The sequence below is a fragment of the Eleginops maclovinus genome, chromosome 13 (genome assembly GCF_036324505.1).
Source record: "Eleginops maclovinus isolate JMC-PN-2008 ecotype Puerto Natales chromosome 13, JC_Emac_rtc_rv5, whole genome shotgun sequence".
Taxonomy (NCBI): Eukaryota; Metazoa; Chordata; class Actinopteri; order Perciformes; family Eleginopidae; genus Eleginops; species Eleginops maclovinus.
Genome location: NC_086361.1, coordinates 15,837,783 through 15,853,166, shown reverse-complemented (window position 1 = coordinate 15,853,166; position 15,384 = coordinate 15,837,783). Strand labels below are relative to the sequence as shown.

At 41.0% G+C, this 15,384-nt stretch overlaps 1 protein-coding gene across 1 annotated transcript in view; it reads right to left on the bottom strand.

Moving 5' to 3' along the window:
* gabbr2 (gamma-aminobutyric acid (GABA) B receptor, 2) overlaps positions 1–15,384 on the bottom strand; it is a 150,095-nt gene that overhangs the window by 44,842 nt on the left and 89,869 nt on the right. Inside the window, exons 7-12 of the mRNA XM_063898557.1 lie at positions 14,755–14,997; positions 9,783–9,843; positions 4,439–4,519; positions 3,450–3,600; positions 3,032–3,164; positions 1,964–2,071 (exon numbers count right to left, since the gene is read on the bottom strand). Of these exons, the coding sequence (XP_063754627.1) occupies positions 1,964–2,071; positions 3,032–3,164; positions 3,450–3,600; positions 4,439–4,519; positions 9,783–9,843; positions 14,755–14,997 (777 nt within the window). The remainder of the gene's footprint in view (positions 1–1,963; positions 2,072–3,031; positions 3,165–3,449; positions 3,601–4,438; positions 4,520–9,782; positions 9,844–14,754; positions 14,998–15,384) is intronic.

Genomic DNA, 15,384 nt, shown 5'->3' with positions numbered 1-15,384 from the left:
TTGATCCAGAAAAGACCAAATGAGTGGAAACGTTACCTTAAGTTATGGGTACGATTTTCAGGGTCATGAATCCATGTTCAGGCTTTACTTCATCTATATTATCCTGTAAGTTATAACAAGTTGAGAAACAAAATAAAAAAAGCTATTTGGTGTGTCTGTTCAGCTTTGACCTATGTCTGTCTGTGTGTGTAAACTCAGCAACATGTCACTAAGGAGTACTCAGTAAATTACAGAGATAGGCAGACCGACAAATAGCTGCTGCAGAGGCCTGAGGGTAACGGTTCGGTTTTGAAAGTGAGTAAGTTTTACTGTGTCTGTGGTGTGTGTTTGTGTGTATTTGTAGAGGGAGAACATTGATTGACAGCCCCCCCCCCCCCCCCAACACTGTCTTCGGCACTGAGCTCTTTAAGAAGTGAAGGAGTGCCGGCCGCAGACCGCCGAGTGGAACCCTTATCGAACACAGCCCTGATTTACAATCTGTGCTCTCCTAGCGCACGGGGAAAAAAGGTGGAGGGGAAGGCCGGGGGAGGCAGTGAGGGATGCAGTTGCAGCCCCTATGTTGGGAGAAAAATATGGCTAACACTTGTGTTTTTTCCCCCTCCCCTGACAGCGGTTGACAGAGATTTCAGGGCACAAACAGCAACAATCACTCCACTGAAGCCAAAGCACCTGCACTCCATCAGTGTGGAGGAAATGCGATGCGTGTGTGTGTATGTCCTGCAAACAGACCCGGGCCATGAACCAACAGAGAATGCATCTTGAGGTTTAAAGGCTGAAGTGTGCAGTAGGGTAAATACTGCTTCTGGAGAAACATTGGTTTTGTCTCTGTTAGAAGGGGGAAAGGGTGGGGAGAGTGGGAACTGAGCAGAGGTTATTGTCTAAATGAAGGATAAGGACTAAGTTACTGGGCTGGGAGAAGCATAACTGTACATTAAAAAATAAATAAAGGCCAGGTCTAATGTGTCTTTAATTCGGAAACAGGAAAAAAAACAATAAATATATGGTGATCGTGGGTTCCCCAGACTGCTGAATTGTCTTGATTCCTTGTCTTTTAACCTATTATCGAGATTAGTTTTACCTCCATATATCCTTTGCCCTCTTTTTCCAACTTCCTCCTTTTACTTTTTACAGTGTTCAACCTACTTTCTCTGCCATTTGTGTCACATTGTTTATCTTGTCCCTTGTTCTGCCCTGCTTTGCCTTCCTCCGTCTGTCTCCCCACCCCTCCCTTCTGCCATTACTTCCCCGCATCCCTCCACCCTGCTTTCCTTCCTCTCTTCCTGCTCTCTCTCTCTCTCTCTCTCTGGCAGGCCACCCACACTTCCTCTAACATGCAAGAAGGTTTGAGAGAGAAAGGAAGAGAGACAAAGAGGGAGGGAGAGAGAGGGAGAGCTAGATCTATAAATATAAAAAGGCCAAGCACTGTTACAACAATCAGTTAGCTCCACACTGGTTATATATAGGCCAGTGAAACAGATTTTGTCAGATGTTTAAAAAGCCATTTGTATTTCTGAATCAATTTTTTTTTCACAGAGAAGATTCTAATAGCAGGTGCCAGCGGCTGCCAGTCCTTCACAACGTTTGTTAAAAGCACAAGTGTGAACATAAGCGCACCCACACAGCAGTGTTTGGCTTTCATAAGACATGTGAAGCTTTCTAGATACTGTCAGGTCTACGTGTTATATGACCAAGTAGTTATCCTTTCCAACAGATGTATAAACTAAGTATTAATGGTTCGGATCGAGATTCTTTCAGCATTTACATGTAATGTAGTAGCATCAAAGCTAGTTCGGGAAAAAAAAAGTTATCAAAGAAGCGTATTTTTTATAAAAGTTTGAATATTTATGCAATCTTTGTCGTGATTTAAACTCAAACATAATGAAATCAAATCTTACGGCCAAAAAAAAATGTCTCTAAATTCCTCTCAAATATTTATCATGAAGAATATTATATTATTCAATACCTTCTTCTTCATCTTCACATTCTTGAAGATGGCGTGCACCCTCCACGTCTTTGCAAACATGGCGCCAAAAGCTGTTGTGTATCCGACGATGAGGATCCATGTCCGCACCTATAAGAACAGCAGAAACACACATAGTCGTGCCACATCTTAAAGTGGTGACAAAAACTTAAAACAACATCTGATCTGACAGGTATTTGCAATTTTCTGAAGAAGTTCATTCAAAATAGCATTCTAAAGCATTCTAAAAATAAGAAGCTGTCCAGATTTATTTTCCCGGTGTAGAGCTGTGGGAGAGCGTCCTGGACCATGGAAGCTGTCACACTCCTGAGAGCATTTCATCTTAATGACAAACAAAATGTAGAACTTTTACTGCTTTAGCACGAGGGACACTGCTGACGTGTTTTCAAAGCTTAGAATTGGAATAAAGTGTTTGAACTCCTAAAATAGCTACAGCATGTGTCTGTATACTGGGTGTGTTTGACTGCTGCATGTGTACGTGTTTGTTTTAGTGTGAATAACTATTTGTGTGAGCTCCTTCTGCACCACACATACTTTTACACATTTACACCTGGCTCTCTTCACCTGCCATTCTCTAAATAAATAATAAAGCCAAGTGGGAACAGTGCTCTGAGTAAAGAAGACAGCAAAAAACAATTACACCATCTATTCTCAAGGAGACCAGCACGTATTGATTGGTGGTGAATGGATCAACCTTTGTGGTCCTCTGCTGCAGAACCCGTCTGAAGTGACACACTCTGTTTTGGCTCTGCAACAAAGCTTCAGCCAGGTGGTGGCAGCTGGAGACGTGCCCTGCCTAACATCACGCTGGTGAGTGTGTTACTCTGTGTGTTGGGGGGGGGGACTGGTATCTCAGTGGAAACTGCTTATCCCTGTAATCAAAACTCTTTAATTAATCCAGCTTCTACATAGTCACATAGTACTGCTACCTGGGGGGAGACAATGAATGTGTCCCATATAGCGAGAGAGCGGGGGGGATTCAATCAGTTTTCACTTACGGAGAGTCAACCCTTCATTTATGTATTAGTAAAAAGCGTCGAGAGAACTCACAGTGCAGAGGGTCTCGAACTCTTTGTCAGAGACGAAACCTCCATCCAGGCCAAACAGGAAGATGGAGGCGTAGGAGAGCATTCCTCCGAGGATGATCAGGTTGTTCATGTAGGGACTGGACATCTTGATTAGTCTGAAAGAGAAGATTATATCAGGATAGATGGAAACAGAATTTATCAGTGGAGGAGAGTGAAATGTGAAATGATAATGGGCCTGCAGACAGTTTAAGGTTAATCATCATTATTTCACTTTATTACCATTAAATCTCTCCTTTTTCTTTCTCCCCTCGATTACCTTCCAGCTGCACTGTACTTTTATCTATTTCACCCTCACAAGCTAGCCTTCATCGTACCCCTCCCCCCTCCTACCTCCATCCTCCTACTCACAAAGCTGTGCTTCATCAATGCCGATTGCTCACCTGTGGTTGCGGTTCTTGATGTTGAAGAACAGGAAGGCCCCCGCCATGAGCATGCCCAGTATGGTGATGGTGGACAGGATGCTGTACAGGGGCACGTTGATGTGGCGGCGCTGCAGACGCACAAATGTACGATCTTTCGGAGGCTCCACGCCTAAGAGGAAAAGGAGGGATTAAAATAAGAAGGCCATCCTTCAAAATGTCTAAATCAGCTCAGATGTTTCATGGTATATTATCATGTCTACAATTCCAGAGTATTTGTACAACGGATGTTTTATAGACATTTTGTGACTTTTTCCAGTTAGGTTTCTCTTCACTTTGACAATTTAAGACCTGCCACCTTCAAATTGTTTCTCTTCAACCACAGAAAAGTGTCAATGGAGCAGACATCCAGTTATTTGAGAGCAATTTGCTCGGTTTCTCCCAGTTGAGTGCATGTATCTCAATGCACCACAGTCAAGTTATTGTGGTTAGACGCTGCACTTTCTTATCTTCTGCTCTATTTTTCTCCCACCAGTGTGCCAATCGATTGCCCTGGCATCATCTTACACAGCTCCACTTACTGTGGTCAGGGAAGTGGAAACAAGCATCTCAGATGTTATTGTCCTAGAGTTTCTTTATGTGGACGTGAAGAAGGAGAAGTAGGAGAGTCGTGATGGGAGGGAATAGCCAGGGGGATTGAACAAATTATAAAGTATGTCAACACAAGTAAACGCGGGATGGCTGAAAAATGGATGAGTAAATAATTTAGCTGCAGGATGACAGTTGAGAGTGGTGAAGGAGAGAATTGAGTCCTACACTGAGTGGTGGTCGTTTCGGAGTGTGTCTGAGTGTGTTTGCTGGAGGTGAATGACAGATTAAGTGGTAAGTGATTGGCCTTTAACATATATAACAACACACATTAGATGCATCAGGACACAGTTTTTTCTTTTCCGTGAGTTTTTTTACCCTGAGTCACACACAAACACACAGATATCCAGCCTTCTTCATACCTTGGAACCTAATGGAGTTGTTGATGAGGTCCAGCACATCAGCAATGGCATTGTACTCTCCCACCTTCACCTCCCTGCCCTCTGTAAACAAAGAAAAAAGAGAGATTTGTAGACATTAGAAAAAATACATGTTTTGTGACTGTGCGAACCTCTTCTCTGTTATGCTTCTGACTGATATTATGCATTCAAAGCAATCAAAACTGCCTTTGATACAAGTCATGTGAAATCTTTCAGGTGTCCTATTTAATAATGAAAAGACAGAAAACATCGTTCACGAAGTGGAGTTCATAAATGTAGAACCAGTGACCCTGTTGAAGAAAATATAACCTATAATCTATATCATATTGGACATACAGTAAAGACTAGCCCCTTTAAGCAGAACCATCTGGCATGGTGTTCAAATAAAGCTTCAAATATCAGGCACATATTCCAAAACCCATTAGTAATATAACAAACTATCAATTATTATTTTCTATCTTGCAGATAAAGCTTATTATGGAAGGGAAATGGTCTTCCTGTTTTTTTACAGCCTTAATAATCAGTTTATTTTACCTCAAGGACATCTTAAGGGCAATAAAGACTCGAAATCATCGAAACAAGCTAACATATAAAATGAAAATGCACACTACGGAAAAATATCCAACTCGTACAGAAGGAAACAATGCATACATGCAATCAGAAGTCTGTATTTATATTGCAATATATACTGATTTGAACATGTTCTAGATATAGGATTTTACTCTGCAGTACTTTGCAACCTGCAAGCACCACTGTCTCAGTGGAGATCAGCTCAAACTCCAATATTTCAGGATTTAGTGTTTTCTCTTTAAGAAACAATGATAAGTCCCTCAGGTGTAATATTGAAGGAAGCTTGACCTTGCCAGACAAGCCTGGGCCTTCACGCTCCTTCCCTCATAAAGATTACTCACCTAAAGTGTGCAACCAGAGAAGAAGAGGATGGGAAGGGAGACTGATTATTCAGATTCTTTTTTTTGTAACCTCTATACAACTGGCAATTTCTTCTGGTCTGCACGCACAAATCTCTGCTTCTCTTTGTTATCACTGTTACAGATCCACTAAACTCCTCAGCAGCATTGTCCTTGACGAGGAAAATGACAGATACCATCGGCTATTGCAGCATCACAGGGCACCACGTTCCCCCCGCCTCTCTGTGAATCCCCTCCAATTCTTGCGACACAACATTAGCTAAAATGTTAGGCATGACAGGCTACTGCCTGTGTGACTATTCCAGATGTGTATATTTTATGTGCATACACAATCAGGACCTGTGTGTTTTAAACCCTCAGTGCTGAACGAAGATCAATAACCGTGTTTCCCTTGACCACGTCCTTTGTTAGGATCTAAACAGCAGAGGGGATTGTGTATCAGCACTCCTCCTTTGAGATGCTAAAATACTATTCTGGCACTCTATCCCCACAGGGCCTATCGATGGCTGCATTGGGCCTGTTAAACTCAACCTTTAGCTCTGCCCTTGCTAAGACATTTCATGACTTTTAGACACATTCAATATCTGTCAAATAAGTGGCATTTTTAACTGCATGTGGGACTATTTCCTAACATGACATACTCATGACTAAATGTTTTAAGAATAGGTTTGGCTGCATCCTACTCTTTAAATTTTACTTGCAGTAGATCTTGTAAAAACAACAAAATCCTCCCTAATGGACAAACTCAATTCCTGTTTGAGAAATATTTTAGAAAACCTGTTTATCCAAATTGAAATATATTTTTTGTGAACCATCTTCAACGATGTACATCTTCTATTGGAATAAAAGGGCTTGATGCTGAATGCCACAACCAGGACGGGAAAGCATTATCTGATGCATTCTTTGGATTCAATTTTTAATGGGATTTGTTGACAGTAAAGAAAACACCGTTTATTACCAGCCTTTCCCATTGTCCTTGTTAGTTTAAATTCCTTTATTACAAGACAACAGACACAATCTTTGCAGGACAACACAGAAAAACTAAAGAATGAATACTGAACACTGTCTGACTGTAAAGAAGAACCTCACAAACTACTCGGTTTCTATCAATGTATAATAATAGTTTAATTTTACTGGATTTTAATGAAAGGGACTTAATAATGTAGCTGGCTATGGTGGAGCCAATTTAAACTTTTTTAATATGATCATGAAGAAGATTTACAGCGTGAAAATGGATTGTAATTTTTATATGCAAGGTAGGTTTTAAAGTCTTATCCTGCACGTGGAGCGAATTACAATATATCACTCTGCAAAGGAAGGGTAAAAGTATACAATAAATGTAACAACTCAAGGTATAAACCAGTATTTAAAAACCAGTATTTAAGAACTTCTTCACAGTACTGGAGTGAACTTATTTAGTCAATGCCTTGATAGGTTGTTGTTGTTGTTGTTGTGATTGTTGTTTTGTTGACACTGATGCATCTGCTGTTTGATAACTGTCTGGAGCAGAAACACATGCTGGTTTAAAAGCTCATATGTCAAGGTGGTGATTCCCAGACCTCATTCATAGTATAACTCTGAAAGCCAGATACCCTTTCTCACCACATTCTGACCCGTCCATACGCAGAAGTGTTTGTAAATGTGATTGAATTCATTTCTTTCCTCTATGCGGCTCACATTAGCTTGCCTTTGATCAAGTTCATATTATTATGCTTCATGTCAGGTCTGTAGAATTCTAACATGGAAATAATTAGCTGCTTCATTTAAAGACATTGGTGGTAGAGTTCAATGACATTCTTGTGAGCTATTTAAATTGAAAAAGCTGTGAGAAGAATACTGCTTGCAGGGAAACTGACAGCAGAGAGGATGTTGCTATTTGAACTTCCTGCAGAAAATGACAGAAAAAATAGTTTATTAATTCTTACTTGAGGGGTGTTGGAGATAGTAAATCCTATCATTTATATCTAAATATTATTTCATGTACACATATCACAACCAAACCTTATTGACAAATATATAATTGAAATTCTCCTCTTTTACAGAATGAAAAATGCCAGGTTTCCTTATCCTGCGCCTGGTAGTGCATTGATTTAGAATATGTACTCAGTGGGACTGCGGCTGAGATCAAGACCTCTGGTAGCGAGTTATCTCTCATCCCCATGAGAGACAGTGGGGATAAAGAGCCATGGAGGCCCTGACTAAGAACGCCTGACAGGGTGAAATGGAGGATCAGAGGCTGAGGACAGATGATAGGGTCATGTTGAGGATCACTGCCTTTTGAAATATTCAAGCTTGGGCTGTCCCTCCTCTCCTCTCCATCCAGCTCAGGCTCTGTGTGTGTCAAAAGGGTGACAAATTCACCCTACCTGACAAGTGAGGAAGAAGTGATGAAGAGGAGGTTAAGGAGGGGTGGTGCTAGATAGTGAGCGATAGCTGTCACGAAGGGGAGGATTTAGTTGAGGAAAGTGTGCGTTGGTGAGAAGCCTGTTCAAGGGAGAGGAGGAAGAGAAACTAAAGATTGAAAGATGTAAGTGTGTCTCACAAATTAGTAAATCAAAGTGTGGCTATGACTCACTCTATGTCGTTCTCTCACACAAGCACACTCCTGCTGTTTTGTTTCATTACTACAGGTGACCTACAGGTAAAAAAAGGAGGGTCACGCACCTACTGTGTGTCAGTTGGACCCAACGTATCTCTGATGGCTGCTCAAATCCAACCGTCTACAGCTGTGTCTCAGTTTAATAGCACATGAGCAGGTTTTCAGTCTCAAGCGTCTATCACAATTCAAATATTTCACAAAATCACAAAGAACACTTTGGATGATTGATTTTTTGAGCTACCGTTGATGAACATTCTTGTCCAATGATGCATTTCACAACTGAAGAGAATTGCTACTCACAGCTGCGGAAAAAATGAATTTAATAGTAGAGTGTTGAGCTTGAGGGGATGACTTCAAAAAAAAAAAGTTGAGCAGTCTTTGAAAAACTGGAAAGGTTGATTCTGTTCTTCCACTAACTGTTTGATTAATGTCAGTTCTGTTAGTACAAGGCAGTAAAGAACACTTGTATATTTACTGCAAAAACAGGATGTTTAATAGTATAAAGTATAGTGTACAATTGCTAACTCATATGGAAGTGGGACACAGTGTCTGTCTCACTCACCACCCACTACCCTGGTGGTTCATTTCTGTTTTTGTAACTTCTCGTCTTCACTATACTAGGCAACATGTCCAGCCAACAATACAAACTCCTACTTTCACACTACAGAATTATTCATACATTTTATTCCTTATGTCTTATGTTGAACACACAATATTTAAATGACTATAAATATGTGGGCTGTAAAAGCATCAGCATATATGCAGTCAGTTGCATTAAAGCAGTTCTATAAGCACTATACTGCCCTCTCTCTCTCTCACACACACACACATACACACACCCACACACAAACACACACACCCACACCCACACACACACACACACACACACACACACACACACACACGCACACGCACACGCACACGCACACAGTGTGATGTATGCAGCCAGAGGGATGGAGTCCCTCTGCAGTGGAGGAGATAAGATGGTTAGGCAGAAAGGACCGTACAGCTTCATGCAGAGGTTACATACAATCGGGTGAGCCTGGGAGCTGGGAATCCCCTGCATACAGATGCAATCTCTGGGTTATTTTCCCACTCAGCAAGACATGCTGGCTCAAAACCAACCTCAGGGTGATGCTGTGAGGACAGAGAGTACTGAGCCATGTTTTTATTTACAAACCTTGACAGTCCACATATATATTTCCCCGAGATCAAGCACAGTGAAACCCCATGGGCCTTGCACTTTTAGATTCACCCAACATGCACCCACACAGACACAGAGGACACACGTAACTCCATAGAGAAGACATGCAACTCCATGGAGATGCTTGATGAGACTCTGATCCCAAAAGACATCTAACGTCTAAAACATTTGAGGTTTTACTGACAAACAACCCTTGCAGCAATGCGAATAACCCTCTAAAGAAAAGCAACTAATGAGATAAATGTGAGAACAAAGCTTCAGACTCCAAATCATTTAGCCTCCCTTCCCCGTGTTTAGTGCATGACTCTGCTGCATGCTTTTCATTGCTCTATTGGTCCATTATCAGTATCAGTGTATCAACCATAGCAGCCTTTTGGTTTATTTGTGTGTTGTTTTTTTTAAAGCTATGCTAACCATGCAAAATGTCTTAAACAAATGAATGTTTTATTTAGGATGAAATCTAACTGTAGCACTTATCAAGAGCAAGTGTGGATGTCTGGATGTGTGACAGATATCAATATGAGATATCAAAATGAGTTCTCAAATGACTGAAGAGAACATCGAGACTAATCTGAGGAGTAGTGTGAGACATACCTTGAAACTGGTTGAATTTTATTGTGCCCATTCTCTCTCCGTTCCGAAACATGACTTGGCCCTAAAAAGGAAAAGATATATCAATTATAGATACCTTCAATAAAACATAGAACATTGTAAACAGATATAGCGCACATATTTAAAGTTTGAAAAACATTCTATCATGCTGAAGAAGCATAAGATTAGTTGTACTAAATGTATGCACGGTGCATTCAGGGTACTACAGTAGAGTGTAAGCAGGCAAAGATCAGTCATGGCTCCCACACAAACAGCATCTCATTTGATTAGAAGTGTTCAAAATTGATCTATTTATAGAGGTAGACTAAATTATCTTCGGCCCGATTAATTTGCTAATATATTTTGAACAACATCAGGTCAGACAGGCTCCCTTCACCTTCTTTGCTCACATAAAAAAAGGTAGGAATCTTGGCAGTGGATTGGTCAGTGAAATTAGCTACATGTCAGATTTTATTCTACATTTTTTTTTCATCAATATTCACAGCTGGCCATAAAAGCGTTTGCGGTCAAACAACAGCCCTAAAAAAAATACCAATTCAAGTGTTTGTTTTAAAATCTACAGACACAAGAGAAGCAATCCCAAGCCAGGCGGCGTCTGGCGAACGCAGACAGGGTAGACAAAAGCAATTCAACTATTTGGCTTCAGTCACCTTATCTGTTCCATGTATGCTCATTCTTTCTCTCCTTTATCATATTTTCTCCCTCCCTCTGTCTCTTTATCTCTCTGTCTCCCTATTCATCTACCAAGACTGTTCAATTAATTCAGCCCACCATCTGCTTACAGGGCTCCTTAATTACACATTTAACCGGGTTTGCATATTACTGCCTGGCTAACAAAACAGGTGAGAGCAGAGAGCGAGACAGGCAGGCAGAGAGACGACAGATAGACAGTAAGAAAACAGCTGGATAGGAAGACAGATGGACAGATAGATAGGGAGGCATTTAGATAGGTTGAAATATAGATAGGTAGACGGATAAGATAGACAGAGAGCGACAGAGAGGGAGAGCATTTGCATTGGCTGATTAAAAGACAGCTGAGGGGGGAATATGGGGAAGGAAGCTGGAGAGCCAATTTTTCCTCAAAAAGATGGCAAGCTTTGAAGTAGCAGAGCACGATCCCACCCCTCCGTTTGAATCGCAGTCTTTGTGTGGCGTCTTTGAAGTTTGTCAGAGTGTGCGCGTGCAAGCATGTTAATGTGTACGCACTTAATAGGTTGTCACATTTTGCTCATGCAAGTGCACGTTTCCCTGATGATGTGCGTGTGTGTGTGTGTGTGTATGTGTGTGTGTGTGTGTGTGTGTGTGTGTGTGTGTGTGTGTGTGTGTGTGTGTGTGTGTGTGTGTGTGTGTGTGTGTGTGTGTGTGTGTGCTACTCCTGAGACCCTGGTTCTCTAGTGTTGCCTTTACCCCGGTGATGTACCGCGATACTCTGCTAACAACGTCACACCACAGTAGCAGTCTTTTAGACACATACGGCTTTTTTCCTTCAGTAAGCGATGCAGTTATTCTGTATTTTAAGTAGGACAGTGCGCCTTGGTTCAGCTCATTATATACGGATGTAATTCCTAATGACTGTGGTGTCTAAACAGGTTCAGACAATGTGGGTTTTAAAATAGAGGAACTTGACTTGAACCCGTAATGACTGTAAATGTATGGATCTAGGTTTCTAGAGTAGCCGCACAATCATGCTTTTGCTGTGCAATAACATTGCCACTGTAATTGCCTTTCACATCAGCAAAAGTGAAGCTATTTTAAACAGCCGCCAATTTGTTCTCTCGGGTCCATAAAAGGTTTAGAGAATATGCAAAGTATATCAAACATATGCAGAGGCACTACCTTTGACGTGGTTAATTGGAACCTCCTTTGACCAATATTCAGAGGACCTACTGCAAGGCCTTTTCACAAGGTATTATGCTCCTCTGCAGCTTAGGCAACCTCACTGGAGTCTATTGACCCAGGCACAAGTTCATCGTCTAGCATTCAAAGGAAGTTCAGACCTGAATCTCAATGCTGGCTGATGGAGCAATCGCTCAGTCTAAGCCTGCATGTGTGTGTGTGTGTTTCTGGGGTGAGACTGTGGAGGCGGGCAGGTATCACTCTGTCTGTGGATGATGGAGTACTGTCAGTGACAGCTTTGCTGGGGTCAAGTGAGATGTCAGTCTGTGGGCTGCAGGTGTGACATCCCGCAGGCTTTCAGGGTTTAAAGTGGAAACACATTTGAAGAGAAAGTAACTGTGATGCACACATAAACATACATTAACAGGGAAAAAACGCACTCTTTTTTACCTCAGTCTGAGGTTCTACAATTACCAAGAAAGACATTGATGCATACACGATGGCCACTGACCTTAGCTCTTCTTTTTTTAAAACACAGCAAAACAAACATATACCCACACATTTGTCCTCTCAAATCACAACGTGCTTCTCATGCAACCCTCCCTGGTGAATTCCAACGAACATCATCCTGTGTATTTACTAGCAGCCATCTGCACTCTCTTTGCCCTGAAAGTCTCTCTCAGCTAATGTCAGCCTTCTTCTCTACGGCCCTGACAGCAGCCAGATCAATAATGTGGAGCCCTCCGTGATCACTCTCCTGCTGCTGCAGCTGCCTCTCTGCACAGATTCAGCAGCAGGACGGAGATCAGCGCAGAATGGACACGGTTTGGTCCCCTGAGACCGTGTGTTTACACAGAAAACACACGGCGTGAAATCGTGACATTGGGAAAGACACGAGGTTCAAGTCAGGGGATGATCCCATGTGGTCAAGCACACATGCACTGATAACAAGCCGGAATATTCCATTTTACTGGTGCTTGAACATGGTTGTGTCTGAATGGAAACCCAGTCAAATTGCAATTCACAAATACATCTTGCAAGTTGTGCAATAGCCGCTTTTGAAATCTGAATACAAAAAAAGCAGAAAGATGTAAGCAGTGTGGAAGGGAAATTGCCTTCCTATGTCTTTGTTCGTTGTGTGTGGGAGGAGATGTCTATGTGCTAAGTGTGAGCTGCATAAAGGGAACACTTTTGATCTTATTTCAGTTAATCCCTCAAAACAACAGCTATAATAGTCAACAGATTTTCAATGTTTTGTTACAAAAACGCTTCTAACTATTTTTGCAATCTTTAAACAACATAATTGCTCATCAAATGCACAATATTCAGCTTGTTTTTAATCCAAAATGTCATCATAAAGAGAATAGGCATAACAAAAGTGTGTAGATTTACTGTCCATTTCCTGTCATGTCCATTTCCCAATACTTTTATATTATTAGGATAAACCTAGCAATCATATAGCGTTATAAGAACAGCAGAATCACGTGGCTAACTACTTCATGTAGGTTATCATCTAATCATTAACACCGAAGCATTTCCGAGTGGTAATTTTGGTTAATTTGTCGGAGCTATTAACGACACAGTTGACTTCATATGAACAAGAAGATCAATCTACTTATACATCATTAGCAACACAGCCACTGCTAGCAGCCTGGCTGTGAGAAACAACCATAGAAGCACTAGAACCCCTGAGCTTAATGCTATGCTAAAGGCAGAGTAAAACACCTAATGGCATTGTATCGATAAGAAGGTCTTGTAACTTACTGAACTATACTAGAAAGAAAGGTTTTTAACACTTTGTCTTTTTGCCATCCCTGTCACATATGGTCTTTTGTCAGGTAGAGTATCTAAAGATCATTGCTATCTTTCCAAGCAAAATGCTCTGGTAAGCAGTGACGCTGTGTATGGTAAATGTCTGGGGCTTTTATTGTGAAAGGGAAACCGGCGACCCATGAGACAGAATTGCATAGAGAAAGCAAGGCTAATAGGAACCAATCTAAACATAGATGGTGTCTCTACTCTATATTACACTGTGCAAACACCACTTACCTCATAATGACTGTATATTGCTTCTCTAAGTGCAATGTAAGGCAATGTTCAAATACCTCAATTAACAAAAACAAAGAGGGCTTTTCTTTATAATGAAGCTTTACCTTTTGATGGTGTTAAGAGGCACATACTTCTATACACCTTCCTAACAATCTGAATGCAGGGTTATTATAGTACTTCGGTCAATGCAGTCGATATTGACAGGGAGAGAAGGTCACAATAACATAGGCAAGACCTGAAGGACTTTTTCCTCTCCCTTTTTGTTCTATTGCTATAAAGTAATGCATTGGAATCTCTATTTCTATCATTATTACCTTTATCCATGTCTCTCACACTCTCCAACTTGGCGTTCGTCTAATTCGTCCAAATACTTTTTCGCTGAATATTTATAGAACACTTCCACAATTTTCCAGAACAGTCAATCTTTTCTTGTAATTTCTACATTTATTGGTGAACTCAGTAATGAATATTATATAAAAATATGAGGAATATACTGCCTTACTGTGCCGTCCTGCATGCCTACTGGCTGTCGAGGCTAAGAGCAGCGTGGTACCCTCAATAATGTAGCGGCCTTTACAGGGGAACAGGAGATATCCTTTAACAGCTCAATAGGAAGTCAGAGTGAGCGCACCCACACACACACACTCACACACGCTCAAACCCACACACAGCTTGTACTGTAGCTAGCATAGCCACGAGGATCAATCATGAAAGCATTGGAGTGAGTCGGCAGCACCAAATGACACCACTTTAGGCTTCTTACAAAGACAAGGAAGGCTAAGTAACCTTCTCTGCAAACACACTTCCACCATTCCAGATCAGTAATTATTGTCCTTATGTGTTCTTCTGACATTTGCCAACTCAATACTGTGTTTATAATATAAAAAATATATATATATTATATTCATAGATGGCTTTTCTCCCCCTAAAATTAGATGCTAAACTCACATGTCTTAAGGAGTTTTAACTGCTTGGTTTTAAACAATGTCTGTATCTGCATATGTATACTGTGCCATATTTCTTAATGTTCATTTATTTATTTTGCATGTCGATCGGATGCATAACCTACCGTAACACCAAAGAAGTTGGTCTCGTTCATGACGTCCAGCACCATTTTTCCCACCTCGCGGTCGTCCACGGTGAAATTGTGGTAGGTGTTCTGCCGCTGTTTTACCCGGAGCAGTTCCATCACTCGAGTTAAAGTTTTAGCGATGACCCAGATCCCATCGTAGGCAAAGCCGTGAAACTTGCTGGCCTCCACACCTTTCTGCTGAAGCTCTCGGCTGTACTCCCTCTCATACTCCTTAGGGGTCTGACCGAGAGGCGAAAAAAGAGAGCAGATCAAAAGATATTTTCTTTTTCCTTTCATTTCACATGTCTGAATTTTCAAATGTACTCTTTTTTTGTTTTGTTATTGTAGTTTTGTTGGTAAAATTGATTATTTTAACACAATCTTAGATGCAAAGTTGCTAAAAATCCAGTGCTGGGGGTATACTGTGTGAAAATAAATCCCATGATTGATTTTGGTTGAGAATTATAGTTTATAATGACGCATATTTGAAGAAATAGGTCTTTTGTATCCACAAATTATACCGTATATAGGGTCACAAGAAAACTTACAGCGATAAGAATGTGAAAATGATTAAGCACAATAATAAAAAGGACAATACCTTCAACTTTTTAGTAATGACTAAAGCTC